The sequence below is a fragment of the Pan paniscus genome, chromosome 16, assembly GCF_029289425.2.
Source record: "Pan paniscus chromosome 16, NHGRI_mPanPan1-v2.0_pri, whole genome shotgun sequence".
NCBI classification, from domain to species: Eukaryota; Metazoa; Chordata; class Mammalia; order Primates; family Hominidae; genus Pan; species Pan paniscus.
Window position 1 is genome coordinate 40,616,965 of NC_073265.2, and position 13,921 is coordinate 40,630,885.

Here is a 13,921-nt window from a genome sequence, read left to right on the forward strand (position 1 = left end):
GGATGAGCCCAGGGCCTGCTGCCCACTGTCTGCTCTGATGACCCTCTCTCCCCTGCAGATCCGAGTGATGGTGGACCTGTGCAACAGCACCAAGGGCATCTGCCTCACAGGTAGGCCGGCCGCTGAGCAGAGCTGCTCACACAACAAGGACTTGTGCCGCCGAAGGCCCGTGGCAGAATGAACACCTAGGGACACTTTGTTATAAAAATACATGTTGGTTTACTTTTACCAGATGTTTTTAATGAGCTGAAAACCCATTGTAATATGATTATGAAAAATAATATTTTCAGTATTGCCATAGAAATATAGCCATGGAAAATAACTAGGACTTGGGTAATTAGAAACGTGTGGTACCTTGAACCAGAGCCACAGATTATTTTCTTATTCCCATTAGTTTTTAAAAGGGGAAAAAAAGGAAGGGAAAAGACCTTGCTAATTAATACAGTTCTTTTATCAGAAGTACTTATTGGCCAGATTGGCCAGGTGTGGTGGCCCAAACTAGATGTTGCGGAGTGCTAGAGCAGTCCCCTCTGACTTTAAAACATTACCATGAGACCTTGAAGCCACCTGAAGCTTTTGCTGGATCTCTCAGTTCATGGTCCCAGTCTCTGGGGAGGCCGAGCTAGAGCTTCTCAGGATTAAGGAACCCTGCACGGTTTGCATCAGGTTGTAGGAAGCCTAGCCTTTTTCCCCAATATTTCCCCCACCTCCCTCTCATTACCTGCCTTGCATTAGGAGTGCAATGTGAGTTTGCTGAGTGAATAAACCTGTGAGTATATGGGTATGTGAATGGAGGTGAGATGGTAAGAAAGAAACTCCCCTCAGGAACCCCAAATCCAAGTCTGACTCTCTTTCACTTATTTTGGCCTCAGAGAGAAAAACTATAATCCTGTGACTTCTTGGGAAATGCTAATTGAATAACTCAAGTCATATTCCGGCCCTCACTGAAAATTAAAGATCTTCAGAACAGCTTGGTCCTTTATTCTGAAACTCTTGTAGCTTAAGCATCTTTCTTCCATCTCTTGAAGTCCTTTTTCAGAGTTACATGCGACAGTAATGAGTGCTAGAGAAATGGATGGATGGAATTACAGGCACAAAAGCCTGTTGAGAGGCACAGGAAAAGCCTCTTCCTTTTTGATTTTTTTAATATAGACCTGAGAGCCAGGCTGTACAGTGAATGCATGGGACGGAGCTATTGAGACCACTTAGGAGAGATTGGCAGAGAGTGCGGAACGACGTCTGCACTGGAAGTGGGTTGAGTAGGTTTTTCTTTAGCACTTCGAAGTGCTTTTCAAAAGACAGCACCTTCTCCTTTCATGCCAGCTTGAAATTGGGCCTCCTTTTGCACAGAAAGTTCTTCAATTAAAATTAGATGTGAAAAGTACAAGTTGCAAAGTGAGAGGATCCTTTGGGATAGACCACGAGGCCTGGATTGGGGGCAGGGTAGTGGGCAGGAAGGTGAGTGACAGGACCCAGGAATGAACTGAGTAGCTTCAGAGGGTGGACACAGAGCATTGGTCTCGAGCCCTAAGAGGATGCCTGGCAGGAAGATGTGCCAGAGCAGAACCTGGGCTTGGGGACTGGGAACAAGGTTTAGCTTCCCACTGGATTCATCTTTGAAAAAGCAGGCACTCATAACTTGAGGCTAGTCCAGCTGTGACCAGGTAACCTGGCTCCCATTCCTCTTCCTTGCCCAGCTGTTGCTGCTACGGCAGTCAGGACAGATGCTATGTGATTCTGTGCAACCTTTAACATCTCAGGTGGATCGTGAGGGTAATCCCCTAGTTAGAGTAATTAGTTATTTTGCTAGTACAGAGTTTGTCAAACAACACATGCTTTTCTGAATGCATCTTACTCTGGAGCCCAGATTTCCTTGGGGACCCAGAAGCATATCTTCTGGGAGAGCAGGTGTCTTGAAGAAGCCATGTTATTGGGTTATTCTTCACTCACTGCATCCTCTTCATGTGTATCTGTTAGAAAATATCTAAATCATCATGTTACTGAACTGCGTATTGGGGCAGAAGCACTACACATTCTCCTTGCAGCCAAGTGACCCTAATCCAGTTATGACACATGTCTCTAGTCTCTTATTCTATGCCTAGGCAAATATCAATCACGGATCAATGCTGCTGAGCACAGCCTCATAGCATTCTTTTCTGCTGTTCCAGAAAGCCAGCACTAATTGACTGGAACTGGCACTTCTCTCTGCAGACTGATTTGTTTTTGGTGTTCATGGCCATCACAGACCTCAAGTTTACATAACTGGGGCATTGTGAGCCAATTTTAGATTTCAAGGGAAAAAATATCTAAGTGGCTCAGCTCTTATCAAGCATCCACCCAATTTTAATCGATTCTGGTTAGGAGTGTGGGATGGGTAGAGTTAGCATGAGCTACATAATTTGCAGGGCCCAGTGCAAAATGAAAATGCAGGGTTTCTTGTCCAAAAGAAGCAGGAAAAAGGCTTTCTTCTTTCTTCCACAGTCTTGACCTGTTTTGGTGTGAGTTTTTATCTGCTACCTAATGTCATACTCCATGAAGCATAGAATACTTATGGGGCAAGTACAGACCCTCACAGGCACCAGGGATCCTTCCCTGTGACACAGGCACCAGGGATCCTTCCCTGTGACTCAGGCACGCAGGGCACCACTCAGCCCCACCTTTCCTGCACTTGTGCCCCAGCCCCTACCAGAGTGGAAGGTGGCAGAAGTTACTGATGGGGCAAGGAGTACAGAGGACACATCATGGGGCAAGGGAGCAGGTGGCAGTTCCTAGGAAGGTGGTGGGAGTTGGGACCCCACCAAGCCCCCTGTGCATACTTTATTGACCCATTGGACTTCACTTACACAAATTCAAAGACAAGATCACTGGGAATTTCTAGATGGTGACTGCAGAGCATTAAGCCCACACCTGAAGCCCCCTTGTGAGGTGAAACCCTATGCACCTGCATGGGTGGCAGGCCCAGGACACCAGCCCTGCATGCACTATTAGCATGATCATGGATGTCTGCACATATTCCTTGAGGATGTGCTATTCAAGAAAGGGAGAAGGGTCAGGAGCTGAGAAACAGTTTTCTAAACACCCAGTTGGCACATATCATGGCATTTGACATTATTTGACACATGTGGGAGCTCTTCCAGATGTCAGGCCCCTGGAGAGCCAGGCTGGCATTCTGAGAGGACAGGAGGACATCCCGCCATCACCATAGCTCCCTATGCCTCAGCACATTTTATGTCTGCCCGGACTGCTGAGCTCTCTGGGGCTGTCTTCCTTTCTCTTCTGAAATTCTCTCCTCATCTAGCTGCGGGGAATTAGACCTGCTGGATTTCCTCCTCCAAGTGTCTTCTGACAACTCTCTCTTTCCTGGTGCCTCTTCTCTCACTTGCCTCTCCCCAGAGCCTCCCGCTCTTCCATCCCCAATTCTAGCCTAGACTTTTTACTCTTGCCTTAAGACTAGCAGCTCCGGACCTTTTTAGGGTCAAGAACCCCTCTAAGGATCTGCTGATGGTGACTGATTCTTTTCCCAGAAAAATTTCACACCACATCAGAGGGCCCATGACCACCTCCATTCCAGTCATCCATGATGCTCGGATAAAAATGCAGATTATTGGGCCTCACTCTAAATCCAAACTGAATTAGGAACCCCAGATGGGGCCTGGGTATCTGCATTTACTAGGCATTGCAGGCGATTCTGTGGATTCATATGAGAGGAACTCTATCCATAGGGCATCAGTGGAACTCTTGCAGGACACCCTAATCTAATCACCACAGTGAGAGCCTTGGCCACGGCTAACGTGTCCTGAATATACAGCTTCAGCCGGGAGCTCTCACCAACAGTACTGATGCATGGACGTGGTTATCAGATTGTCATGAGAACTTTTGAAACCTACTGTGTACAGGCAAGTCTTGTGTCTTACAGTCAAATTATTCCTTCCACCAGTCTCTATATCCGAATTTGGCTCCCTCTGTCGTCGCGAACGATGATTAATTGATTTCCTCTGACCTCTGTTAACTGGCCACCTCACCCCCTTCCCAGTACGTGTTCGCCATCTGGTGGTAAAGTCATGGAGACACAGGCTGTACTGACCCTAGAGAATGTGGTACCATTTTAGCCAGCCATTTTTGCCCAGAGTGGGACTGTTATGTATTGAAAGCATATCCTCAAACACCTATTTCTCCCAAAAGTCCCCACGCCTGTCAAAATAGCCTCTATCCATCTGTATTGCAGGCCCCCTGTTATCTGAAAGTCCTCCTCCTTTGCCTCCTACCCAATCAGATGTGGATTCTTGCTCATTCTGCTGAAATACCTCTTGAATGTCTAGCTTTCTCTACAATTCTACAGTCAGCTCATTTATCCACAAGCTTGTCACTGAGTTGACAGCTACAAAGATCCCCTAGGGTTTTTTTTTTTTTTCTGCAATGCCCATCCTCCATGTCTCTCTTCCTGTCTCTGTGTCACTGTCTCTCTCGTCTTGTTGCACCTAGTTCTATCCATCTACCAACTACAAAGAGGCTATCAAACCCGCACTGCTTTCACAGCATCATCCCCCTGCCTAAGAACCTCCCATGGCTCCCTCCTGCCTCACAGATACCATCTACACCTCCTGGTTTGACATTCAAGTGCTTCTGCCACCCACCATACCCAGGTCCTTCTTCAGCCTCATCTCTACACACTTGGCCAGTCCTCTAACTTCCTCCCACCCTGAATCTTATAAGTCCCCACCTCTGTACCTTTACTCCTGGTGGCCCCTTCATGGAATGCCAGACCTCATCTGCTGCCATCTTAAGCCCCGTTTCTTCAATGTCGTGGCTCCAGGATCATCTTCTTGAGATGCCTTCTCAGACCACTGCATGCCCACACTTCCCCAGTACCCCTTGTCAGGGGTATGGGAGTGGAGACTTCACTGTAGCTCTCTCATACTGCATTATGGTTTCAAAGCGTCCATCTTTCCCACGTAGACTGTGAACACAACAGGATACAGGCACCAAGATTTCTTGGTGGAGTTTGATGCACATAATAACTGCTTAGCAATGCTTGTTTTGTGAATGGTCACAGGCTTAGATTTATGGAAAGACCTCGCCATTCCAATATTGGTAATCATTATATGTGGTCTAAAGAGGCGGGCAGATCACGAGTTCAGGAGATCGAGGCCATCTTGGCTAACACAGTGAAACCCTGTCTCTACTAAAAATACATAAAAAAAAAAATATTAGCCGGTCGTGGTGGCGGGTGCCTGTAGTCCCAGCTACTCGGGAGGCTGAGGCAGGAGAATGGCATGAACCCAGGAGGCGGAGCTTGCAGTGAGCCGAGATGGTGCCACTGCACTCCAGCCTGGGCGACAGAGCGAGACTCTGTCTCCAAAAAAAAAAAAAAAAAAAAGAAAAGAAAAGAAACAAAAGGAACTCAAGTGCTCATGTTACAACCTCATTAGCTTGTCTGAGTACTCAAATAGAATAGTCGACAATAAGACACCCCTATTTGTGGGAGCAAAATTCATGTGAACCCCTTAGATCCTTGGGTAATTACATGCTAAGGAAGGTATTTGTTACCTGATCTGGGCTCTCAATTTTTCTCAGGCTATTTCATGTAACAAAAGAGAAATCTAGCCAGCCAGCTTTCACTCCCGACTCCCCCCAGTGGCTCAGATGAGAGAAGCTAGCTAGATTACAGCACTTGGAGAACTCCTGGGACGGCCAAATCTCAGCCCCACAATGACAGCAACATCATTTGCTAACCCCCATGCTAGGGCTGCACTCATGGCCACCAGCATTGTTACTGGCCCTCCATTTATTAGGTTGACTGCTTGAGAGATGACTAATTTATCAATCTACAGTGAGGACAGCTCAGAAATTAATCTTGGTTCATTGAAACAAGCAAAAGTGGTTTGATTGGCAAATGGGTCTTTGTTGAATTGCTTTAAAGGGTCTTTTGGCCAAATATAACGAGTTCTAAATACAAGGTGTCGAATCCATTGCTTAGGGTCAGTAGATAATTAGGAGATTTGAAGGTCATGGGGTGCTCTTTGTTTTCTGGGTTCGGTGCTGGTTTCTCTTTCTTCCACCCGTGGTTTCTCAACTAAATTTTTTTTCTGTTGTAGGACCTTCTGGACCACCAGGTAAGAGCCCATGGATTTTCTAGTTCAAGGGGAGGCTGTGGGTGGCCAGACCCTAGGATCTCCCTGATGGGACAGATGTGGGGAGGGCAAGAGCCTGGAGGCAGTCCTGGCTGTGTGTCTCCTTCTTTGTGCCCCTCACCTGAGGCTCTGCCATCACCATCCCCCCACTTGGCACTGCTTCAGCCAGAGAAGGAAGGAAAGAAGTAGGAAAGGATGTGGAAAAGGAATTGATGCCTGCTCAGTTTCACTGGTAAAGGAAATGACAGTAACTTCAGTGAATAATTTTTTTTTTTTTTTTTTTTTTGGTTAATGTCCCTGTTTCTGTGTTTTGATGCAGGACCTCCGGGAGCCGGCGGGTTGCCAGGACACAATGGATTGGATGGACAGCCTGGTCCTCAGGGCCCAAAAGGAGAAAAAGGAGCAAATGGAAAAAGAGGAAAAATGGGTATTTTTGGCAACTCTTCTAATTAATTTCCCTGTTATTTATCTCCATGATTGCATTTGGGTTGACTAAAACTGTGTGCAGCAGGGGTAAGGTGTTTCATCTCTGCACAGTTTAAGGCCGGTTTAACTCTTACCTAGAAGCTATTGTGTTCTGGGATACCAAGGGTATACTTCTTGGTCCCACCTTGACAGATGTTTATTTCAAACTGGAGAAGCCGTCTCCTGGGAACTGACTCCCACCCTTCTGCTGCAGATGGGAGGTGGAAGGAGCAGGAGCCCACAGCCCTGGGAGGGGCATTCTGTGGGCCGTGTGACAGCTGGTGCTGGTGCATGCTCTTTCGAGGCTCAGCTCCTGCCTTGCCCTCTATTGCCTCCTCCTGCCCAGCGAATCTGTGTTTGGTTGAAAATCAATGAACTGATGTTGGCCCCTGGTAAGTCATTTCTTGGCTAGAGGAATAGCTCAAACTGCTTGAGTGGAAAGGCAGCATCCTGGCCTCCCTGCGGCCAGCACTCAGGTCAAAGGGTCTCCTCTTCAGGGGCTACAGGATAACTATGAAGATATGGCTGGCATCTCGGAGGAGCTTCCTTTGCCCTGTTATGAGCAGGCCATCACCACTGGAGAAAAGGCCCAGAAGCACCAAGGCATGAGATGTGCTCAGGGAGCAGTAAGAATCAGGGGCTGGTGCAGGGCCTGGCAGGAGTCTGGGGCACAAAGGGGAAGATTCTGAAGGGCTCTGAGCACCAGTCCTGGGGAGCCGGGGTCAGGGCAGATCCACCTGAAGAAAGCTGGCACATGCTGTGGTGGGAGCTCAAAGACAGAGGGTAAGAAACTACTCAGGAGGCTCCTACGAAGGCCTGGCTCTCAGCCACCCGTCAAAGCCACTGCTGAGGGCAGAGGGAGGTTGTTTTCAGCCGGAGACTCCACTGCACCATCTTATTTTCAACCTCTTGGCTCTGCTACCCAAACTCACTTGGACTGGCCCTGGACGAGAAGAAATGGTAGAAAATTCTTCCAGACAGCAATTACTCCTTTGGTCACCTCCACTCTTATTCTCATTAGCAACTGAAGTAAGGGCCAGTGGAGAGGGAAAAATTGTCGAGCACCTCTGACACTTGGCAGTGCCTGTTTGTGTTCCAGAGGGCAGCTTCAGAGAAAATGGGCACACACCGTCCAAGCCAGCTCAATCCTCAGAAGGCCAGTAATTACCATTGGAATTACACAGCAGCAATGGATCGTTCATATAGGATAATAATTATAATTATACATGAGCATCGCTGTAGAATAATGATGCCTATTGGCTTATCCTGGGAAGACTCCAAAAATGTGATTCAGTCCTGAGGCCTCGGCAATGGGCATGAGGAGGGCAGGCTCAGGGGCAGGAGGGCACCCTGCTAGAGCTGGGTGTGGGGCACGTAGGAAAGGGGTGGTTTTCAAAAAGGCTTGAGACAGATCCCTGGCCTTGAGGACGTGCTTCGCATGCAGCCTGCAACCCAGGGAGTGCAGAAAAGAAAAAGTGCATTCGTTTATGGAGCACATATTTGTGTGGCAGGTACCGTTCTAGATGCTGGAGATTCAGAAATAAGCCCCCCTCCTCCACCTTCACGAGGCTTACATCCTAGCTGGGAGAGACGGATAATAAATAAGATAAATAAATAGAATATATGGTCTGTTCCATGGTGATAAATGCTGAGGAGAAAAAATATCATAGAAAGGGGTGGGAAATTTATGTGGGGTTAGAGGTGGTACATTTAGATTGGGAGGCCAAGTAAGACCTCCCTCAGAAGGGACCTTTGAGCAAATACCAAGAGGAGGTAAAAGAGGGTCTCAGGGTTTCTGGGGCAGAGGGCTCTGGGCAGAGTGTGTAAGCCACCAGGGTACCTGGACAGTTTAAGGATCAGCAAGGAAGCCAGGGCAGCTGGACAGAAGGGATGAGTGGCTAACCTAGCCTAGTTGAGATCAGAGAGGTAACCAGGCCAAATCAGGTCAGCCCTGGGCATTTTAAGAACTGTGATTTGTACTCAGAGATAAACGGGGAGGATGTGAAGTGGAACAGTGCTATGCCTGACATATGGATGAGAGGATGGCCTGACAGCTGTGCTGAGAGGCTATAGGAGGGAAGGGAAGAGGCTGGAGCAGAGGACAGCAGCAGAGAAGGGAGAAGGTGTTGGATTCTGTTTGTCACTGGAGGGTGACCCCAATCCTTGGTTTCTGGGAGATCTCATAGGAACTGCAGCAAAGACACCCTTCTCTACAGCAATCTCCCAGAGAGTAAGGCTTGCGGAGGTCAGCAGCATTAGACCGCGAAGCCTCCACTCATACTGAGAGTGGAAGTTGAGTCCCCGAGGCCCCCACGAGGAGTTCATTGTCCCAGGCCAGGGGAAGTGGGAGACTAACCACCAAAGGCTATCTGAAGAGCCCAGCTCGATGGGATCGCTCACTTCATGGGCCAGCTCAGGCTGCAGAGCGAGAGCCACATTGTCCTGTTCACACTGCTGAGGCCCCGAGGCCGCACTTTCCCTCCTCACCCACTCCTGAGCCCTGGGACAGATTCCCTTCATACCCAGCACTTGCAGGAAAGGGATAGGGAGGAGGGACCAGAGGCAGCAGGGCCACTGAGGGCAACAGGGTTCCTTCTGAGGGCCATGAGAAGCCCCAGAGGGCCGTCAAGTGGGAGAGAGTGATGGGATCAGATCTGCTTCTCTAAATGCTGCTGTGGCTGCTGCATGGAGAGCGCACTGGAACCGGCAGGCGAATGAGCCAGAGTAGAGGCAGGGAGACGGCCTCCGTAGGCGGGGGACAGCGGGCGGGGGCGGAAAGACTCACAGGGATAAGTGATATTTAGGGGCGAAGCCAGCAGTTCCCAGTGGACAGTGGATACAGGGAGTTGGGGGTCAGGTAGGCATCAAGACTGACCCTACGGTTGCTGTCATGCTCGACTGGATGGATGGGTGAGCTGCTCCTGCCTGAGGTGGGGAGCCCCGCACTCAACTCAGATCTAAAGGGACAATCGTGGACTCCGCATGGGATGTGCTGAGTTTCAGATGCCCTGAAGTATACAGGAGGAGGTGGGTCAGTGGCCTTGGAAAACAGGTCTGTAGTCAAAAGAGGCCTGGGGTGAGATGTATATATCAGGGAGTCATTGAGGCACCTGGGAATGTGGGCAGGGGTGAAGTCACTTAGGGAGGGAGCTTGGCAGGAGAGGAGGGGCTGGGTTTCAGCCCTGAGAAGCTCCAACCTCAGGTGACAAAGTAGAAGGGGATGAGTCAGCAAAGGAGACTGAGGAGGGGACTGAGCAGCAAGACGAGCACCAGGAGAGGGTGGGGACATTCATCAACAAATACTTATTCAGCAGATGTCGAGTGCTATTGGGGAACTACAAAAGACACAGGCACTATTCTAGAACTTTCCATCTTTGGTGGAGAGGCCAACATCCACAGTCAACAGCCATATCCACCTACCATCTCAACATGAGATGTATGTTTGAAGGGAAGAACGAGGTGCTCTGAGGTACAGTGATAGAGAGGGAGGGCAGAGAGGTAACAGCTTTGGCCAGATGAGAAGGGAGGGCCTGGCGCACACAGAGGGTGGGGTCACACAGCCAGGCGAGGTTGGAGGCTGGCCCTAGGCCTTTCCAGAGCTTTTGGATGAGCAGCCAGCTCCCAGGATGGCACTGCAGGTCCTCACGTGGGTATGCAACCTTCCAGGCCATTGCTGTGACTGTGGAGAAGGAAGGGCTGTCATTTAAACTGAGAGTTAAAGGATCATTCATGGTTTGCCAGGCAGGGGTGGCATAGGAGAGGTGTGGGAGTGCATTCCACAAAAAGGGAACAAGTGTTGTTTCCAAGAAAAGGAAAAAAGCCTGTGTTCTATAGAGTTAGGGACCCAGTTAGGGCGGGGTGTGCCCTCTAGCAACAACCTTTGGAACCATAATACACAGCCAGAATTTACTGCCGGACACTCCACTAAGGTCTCCGTACACTGAGCTCATCTAGTCCTCAGAACAACCCAAGGACATGAATACTTTTGTTAGCCATATTTTTTCCAGATGAAGATACTTCTCTCTTTCTCAAACAGGCCAAGCTCACCCTTGCCCCAGGACCTTTGCACGAGTACTGCTAGGGACCCAGAGTAGACTGGGGTGGGACTAGGACATAGTGGCCTGTGCCCACTGCCCAGAATGCCCTCTTCCTGACTTCCCCTGTCTTCCTGAGCAGGTCTTAGCTCAGATGTCACCTCGTATACAAGATCATCCTTGGCCTCTGTGTCTAGCCCCTGTCTCACCTACTCTGTCACATCCCCTGCTCTTTTGAAATATTGACCCCTTCCTGAAATCACCCCATGGTGATTATTTGTTGTTGTACTGACGGTCTGACTCCCCAAGTGGGATCAATCAAAATATCGATCTTTCCCTGAAATCGACCCATGGTGATTATTTGCTATTGCGCTAATGGTGTGACCTCCCAAGTGGAATCAATCAAAATATTGATCCCTCCCTGAAATCACCCCCTGGTGATTATTCGCTGTTGTGCTAGTGGTCTGACTCCCCAAGCGCAATCAATCGAAATATCCCTCCCTGAAATTACCCCATAGGGACTATTTGCTGTTGTGCTGATGGGCTGACTCCCCAAGCAGAATGTGAGGCCTGTGAGGGCTTGGCCATGTCTGTCTTGCTTAGTTCCTACCTTCAGTGCCTGGAACACACAGCCAAGGAGCTCAATAAATTCATTGTTGAATGACTGGATATAACTTGTCTAATGTCAAAAGCTAATAAGTGGAGGAGGCAGGACTTGAATCCAGGTTTCTCTGACTTCTGGACCCCTGCTCTTAACCACAGTGACACTCAATTTCCATGCTCAAGGGACTTGGGCCCTGTTGTGAGAGCAGGGTTATTGGAGGTGCCGAAGAGCAAGAGCAAGCAGGAAAGAAGCCTGGGCCCCGAGCGCTGGTGCAGTTAATGATTGAGAATATAGGGCTTCAGACACCCTCCAATCTGAGCTCCAAGGCTGAGTCTTCCTGGGAGGGCTGGGAGGGTTCCAGCCTTTCAGAGAGGCCTGCAGGACATTGTTGAGAACACACAGTTCAATGAGTATAACCTGCCAGTCAGAGACAGTTGATTTTTGTCCCTCTCATTCCCTGTCTTCAAGGCAGAGGGGAACGGTGAAAGGAGTTCTAGTAGCTCTTGCCTGTATCCCTTACTGGCCCTGAGGCCCTGGGCAAGTCACTCCAAGATGAGGCCTTGACCTCCTCATCTGTAGCCAGAAGAGGTTGGGTTATGACAACTCTAATATGGTTTCTGGTTTTAAATACTCCACTATAGTGTTGGTCAATGAAGGCAGGGACTATGTATTATAGATTTTATTATTCATGACATCTCTTAGCTAGGGCCCAGCTAAGGCCCAATAAATAATTGATGAATGAGAATTAATTAATGAATGCATGCATGAATGAATGAATGAGAAGACTAGAACATTGTGTCTGTATATAAGGGCTTACAATCCAGTTGAAAGACAAGATATATCGTGCAACAGCAGGTACTCAGTAACTATTTATTCTGGTTGGAAGACTGCTCTATACTTCATAGGAGGCAATACTGCCAGAAGAAAAAGCCAAACTTCCCTGTGCAGAAGATGAGCAAATAGGACACTGTGCAGAGGATCCTATTTGCAGAGGATGGATTGTGCAGCAGAACTAAGCATAAAGGACGAGAGAGAAGAGTGATCAGCACTTTGGAGATAAGTAGAGGAGCGGTGGGAAAGGCGGGGGAACGGGGCCCAGTCCCAAGACACGAATAAGGAGGGCTTTCATTTCTGTTTTTTATGAGAATTTGATTTTTAGAGACGGTAACTGCAGCAGCATTAACCGCAGGGAGAGAACAGAAAGGCCTAGGCTCACAGGTTATGAGGCTACCCCTGGGTACTAGTGGGGACCCTGGCTAGATTGGGCTAGGACTAGAGGGTAATGGCCTTCAAAGTAAGGTCAGGGGGTTCAGCTCCACATATGTAGGAGGCAACCAGGAGCCATTATAAGACCACCCTGATGAAGCCAGAGTTTAAGCTCTGTAGCCTAACGGTTGCTTCCAGGAGACTGAAACATCAAAGCTTCTCAGGTTCTGACCTTAGAAAAGCTAAGAATGTTAGTGGAATAGCTCAGAGCCAGAGCTGGAGCCAGATGGTTTGTGTCTCGGCTCTTCCGCTTACTAGCTGTATGCCCCTGGGCAAGTTATCACTTTGTGCCACAATTTCCTCATTTGCAAAATGGGGACAATAATAGTATTAACCTCATAATGTTATTAGGAAGATTAAATGAGTTAATGTATATAAAGTGCTTAGAAGAGGGCTTGACACATTGTAAGTGCTATACTGGTGTTAGCTATTATTGTTGTTGTTTTCAAAAGTCGGGAAGGAGAAACTTTATTTTAGACCAAAAGGAAATCTAAGTGGAAGTGTTCTGTATTCATTTGGAAACACTAACTTAGATCTGAAGAGAAGAGTCAGAACTGAAAGAGACCTAAATGTCAATTGTGCAACCAGCATCTTCTATGAAGTCTGATGTTCCATTGCCTCAAAAGCAAGCAGTTTCTTTCCTTCCAGCTGCCTCTCATTTTCTCACTTAAGAGTTAATGCTGCAGTATCTTCTCTAAAAGTGAAATTCTTATAAAAACAGAAATGAAAGCCCTCCTCCATATTTGTGTCTCAGGACTGGGTTTTGTGTGACACTCTCTGGCCCCTTTCCCCCGCCTTAGCAACAAATGATACTGCTGAAAATAAAACATCCTCCCTCACCCCATGTTGTGAAGATGAGAGCTGACCTCAACCCCGAGATATCACACAACTCCAAACTCAAATGCTGATGAAACTGTTTGTTTTGAGTGGGCGACACCAGAGAAAAACAGTAGAGAGCCACTCCTAGCACAGGTTACACAGGCAGAGTCCGGCCTTTCTTCTCTGGCAGAATGTGCCGACTCAAAGCCAGCCATGGGTCCAGATCACATAGTGTCATAGTGTCACTGTGCACGGCTAGCATCCCTGACCTTCCCTGGGACAGGGCAGGGTAGAAAATGCCACACACAGGTTCCTGATGGTGAATCACTAGGTGATATTTAATTTCTGACATATCACGGCAAAAGCACAGCCAGGGCAATTTTACTGACAAACACGAGGGGATGCTTTGTCAGCACTATGGTGGACAAGAGGGCAAAGGCAGACTCTATGCAGACAAAATGTCCCCCAACCCTTTCTTAATGAAAGCCATAAAATGATCATGCATTTCCCAACTACAGTAAAACTACAGCCTCAAGCAAAGGCCTTGAATAGTGTTAAATACCTGACCCTGTGGGGGGCGCATTACAACAGCTGCCACGCAG

General features: G+C 48.3%; 1 protein-coding gene across 3 annotated transcripts in view; it reads left to right on the plus strand.

The window, feature by feature from the left end:
* The window catches only part of GLDN (gliomedin), a 66,874-nt gene that overhangs the window by 36,113 nt on the left and 16,840 nt on the right, over positions 1 to 13,921 (plus strand). For all 3 annotated transcript variants that reach the window (XM_003827835.5, XM_034938752.3, XM_057299951.2), the window contains exons 2-4: positions 59 to 110; positions 6,096 to 6,113; positions 6,451 to 6,558. In XM_003827835.5, the coding sequence (XP_003827883.3) occupies positions 59 to 110; positions 6,096 to 6,113; positions 6,451 to 6,558 (178 nt within the window). The remainder of the gene's footprint in view (positions 1 to 58; positions 111 to 6,095; positions 6,114 to 6,450; positions 6,559 to 13,921) is intronic.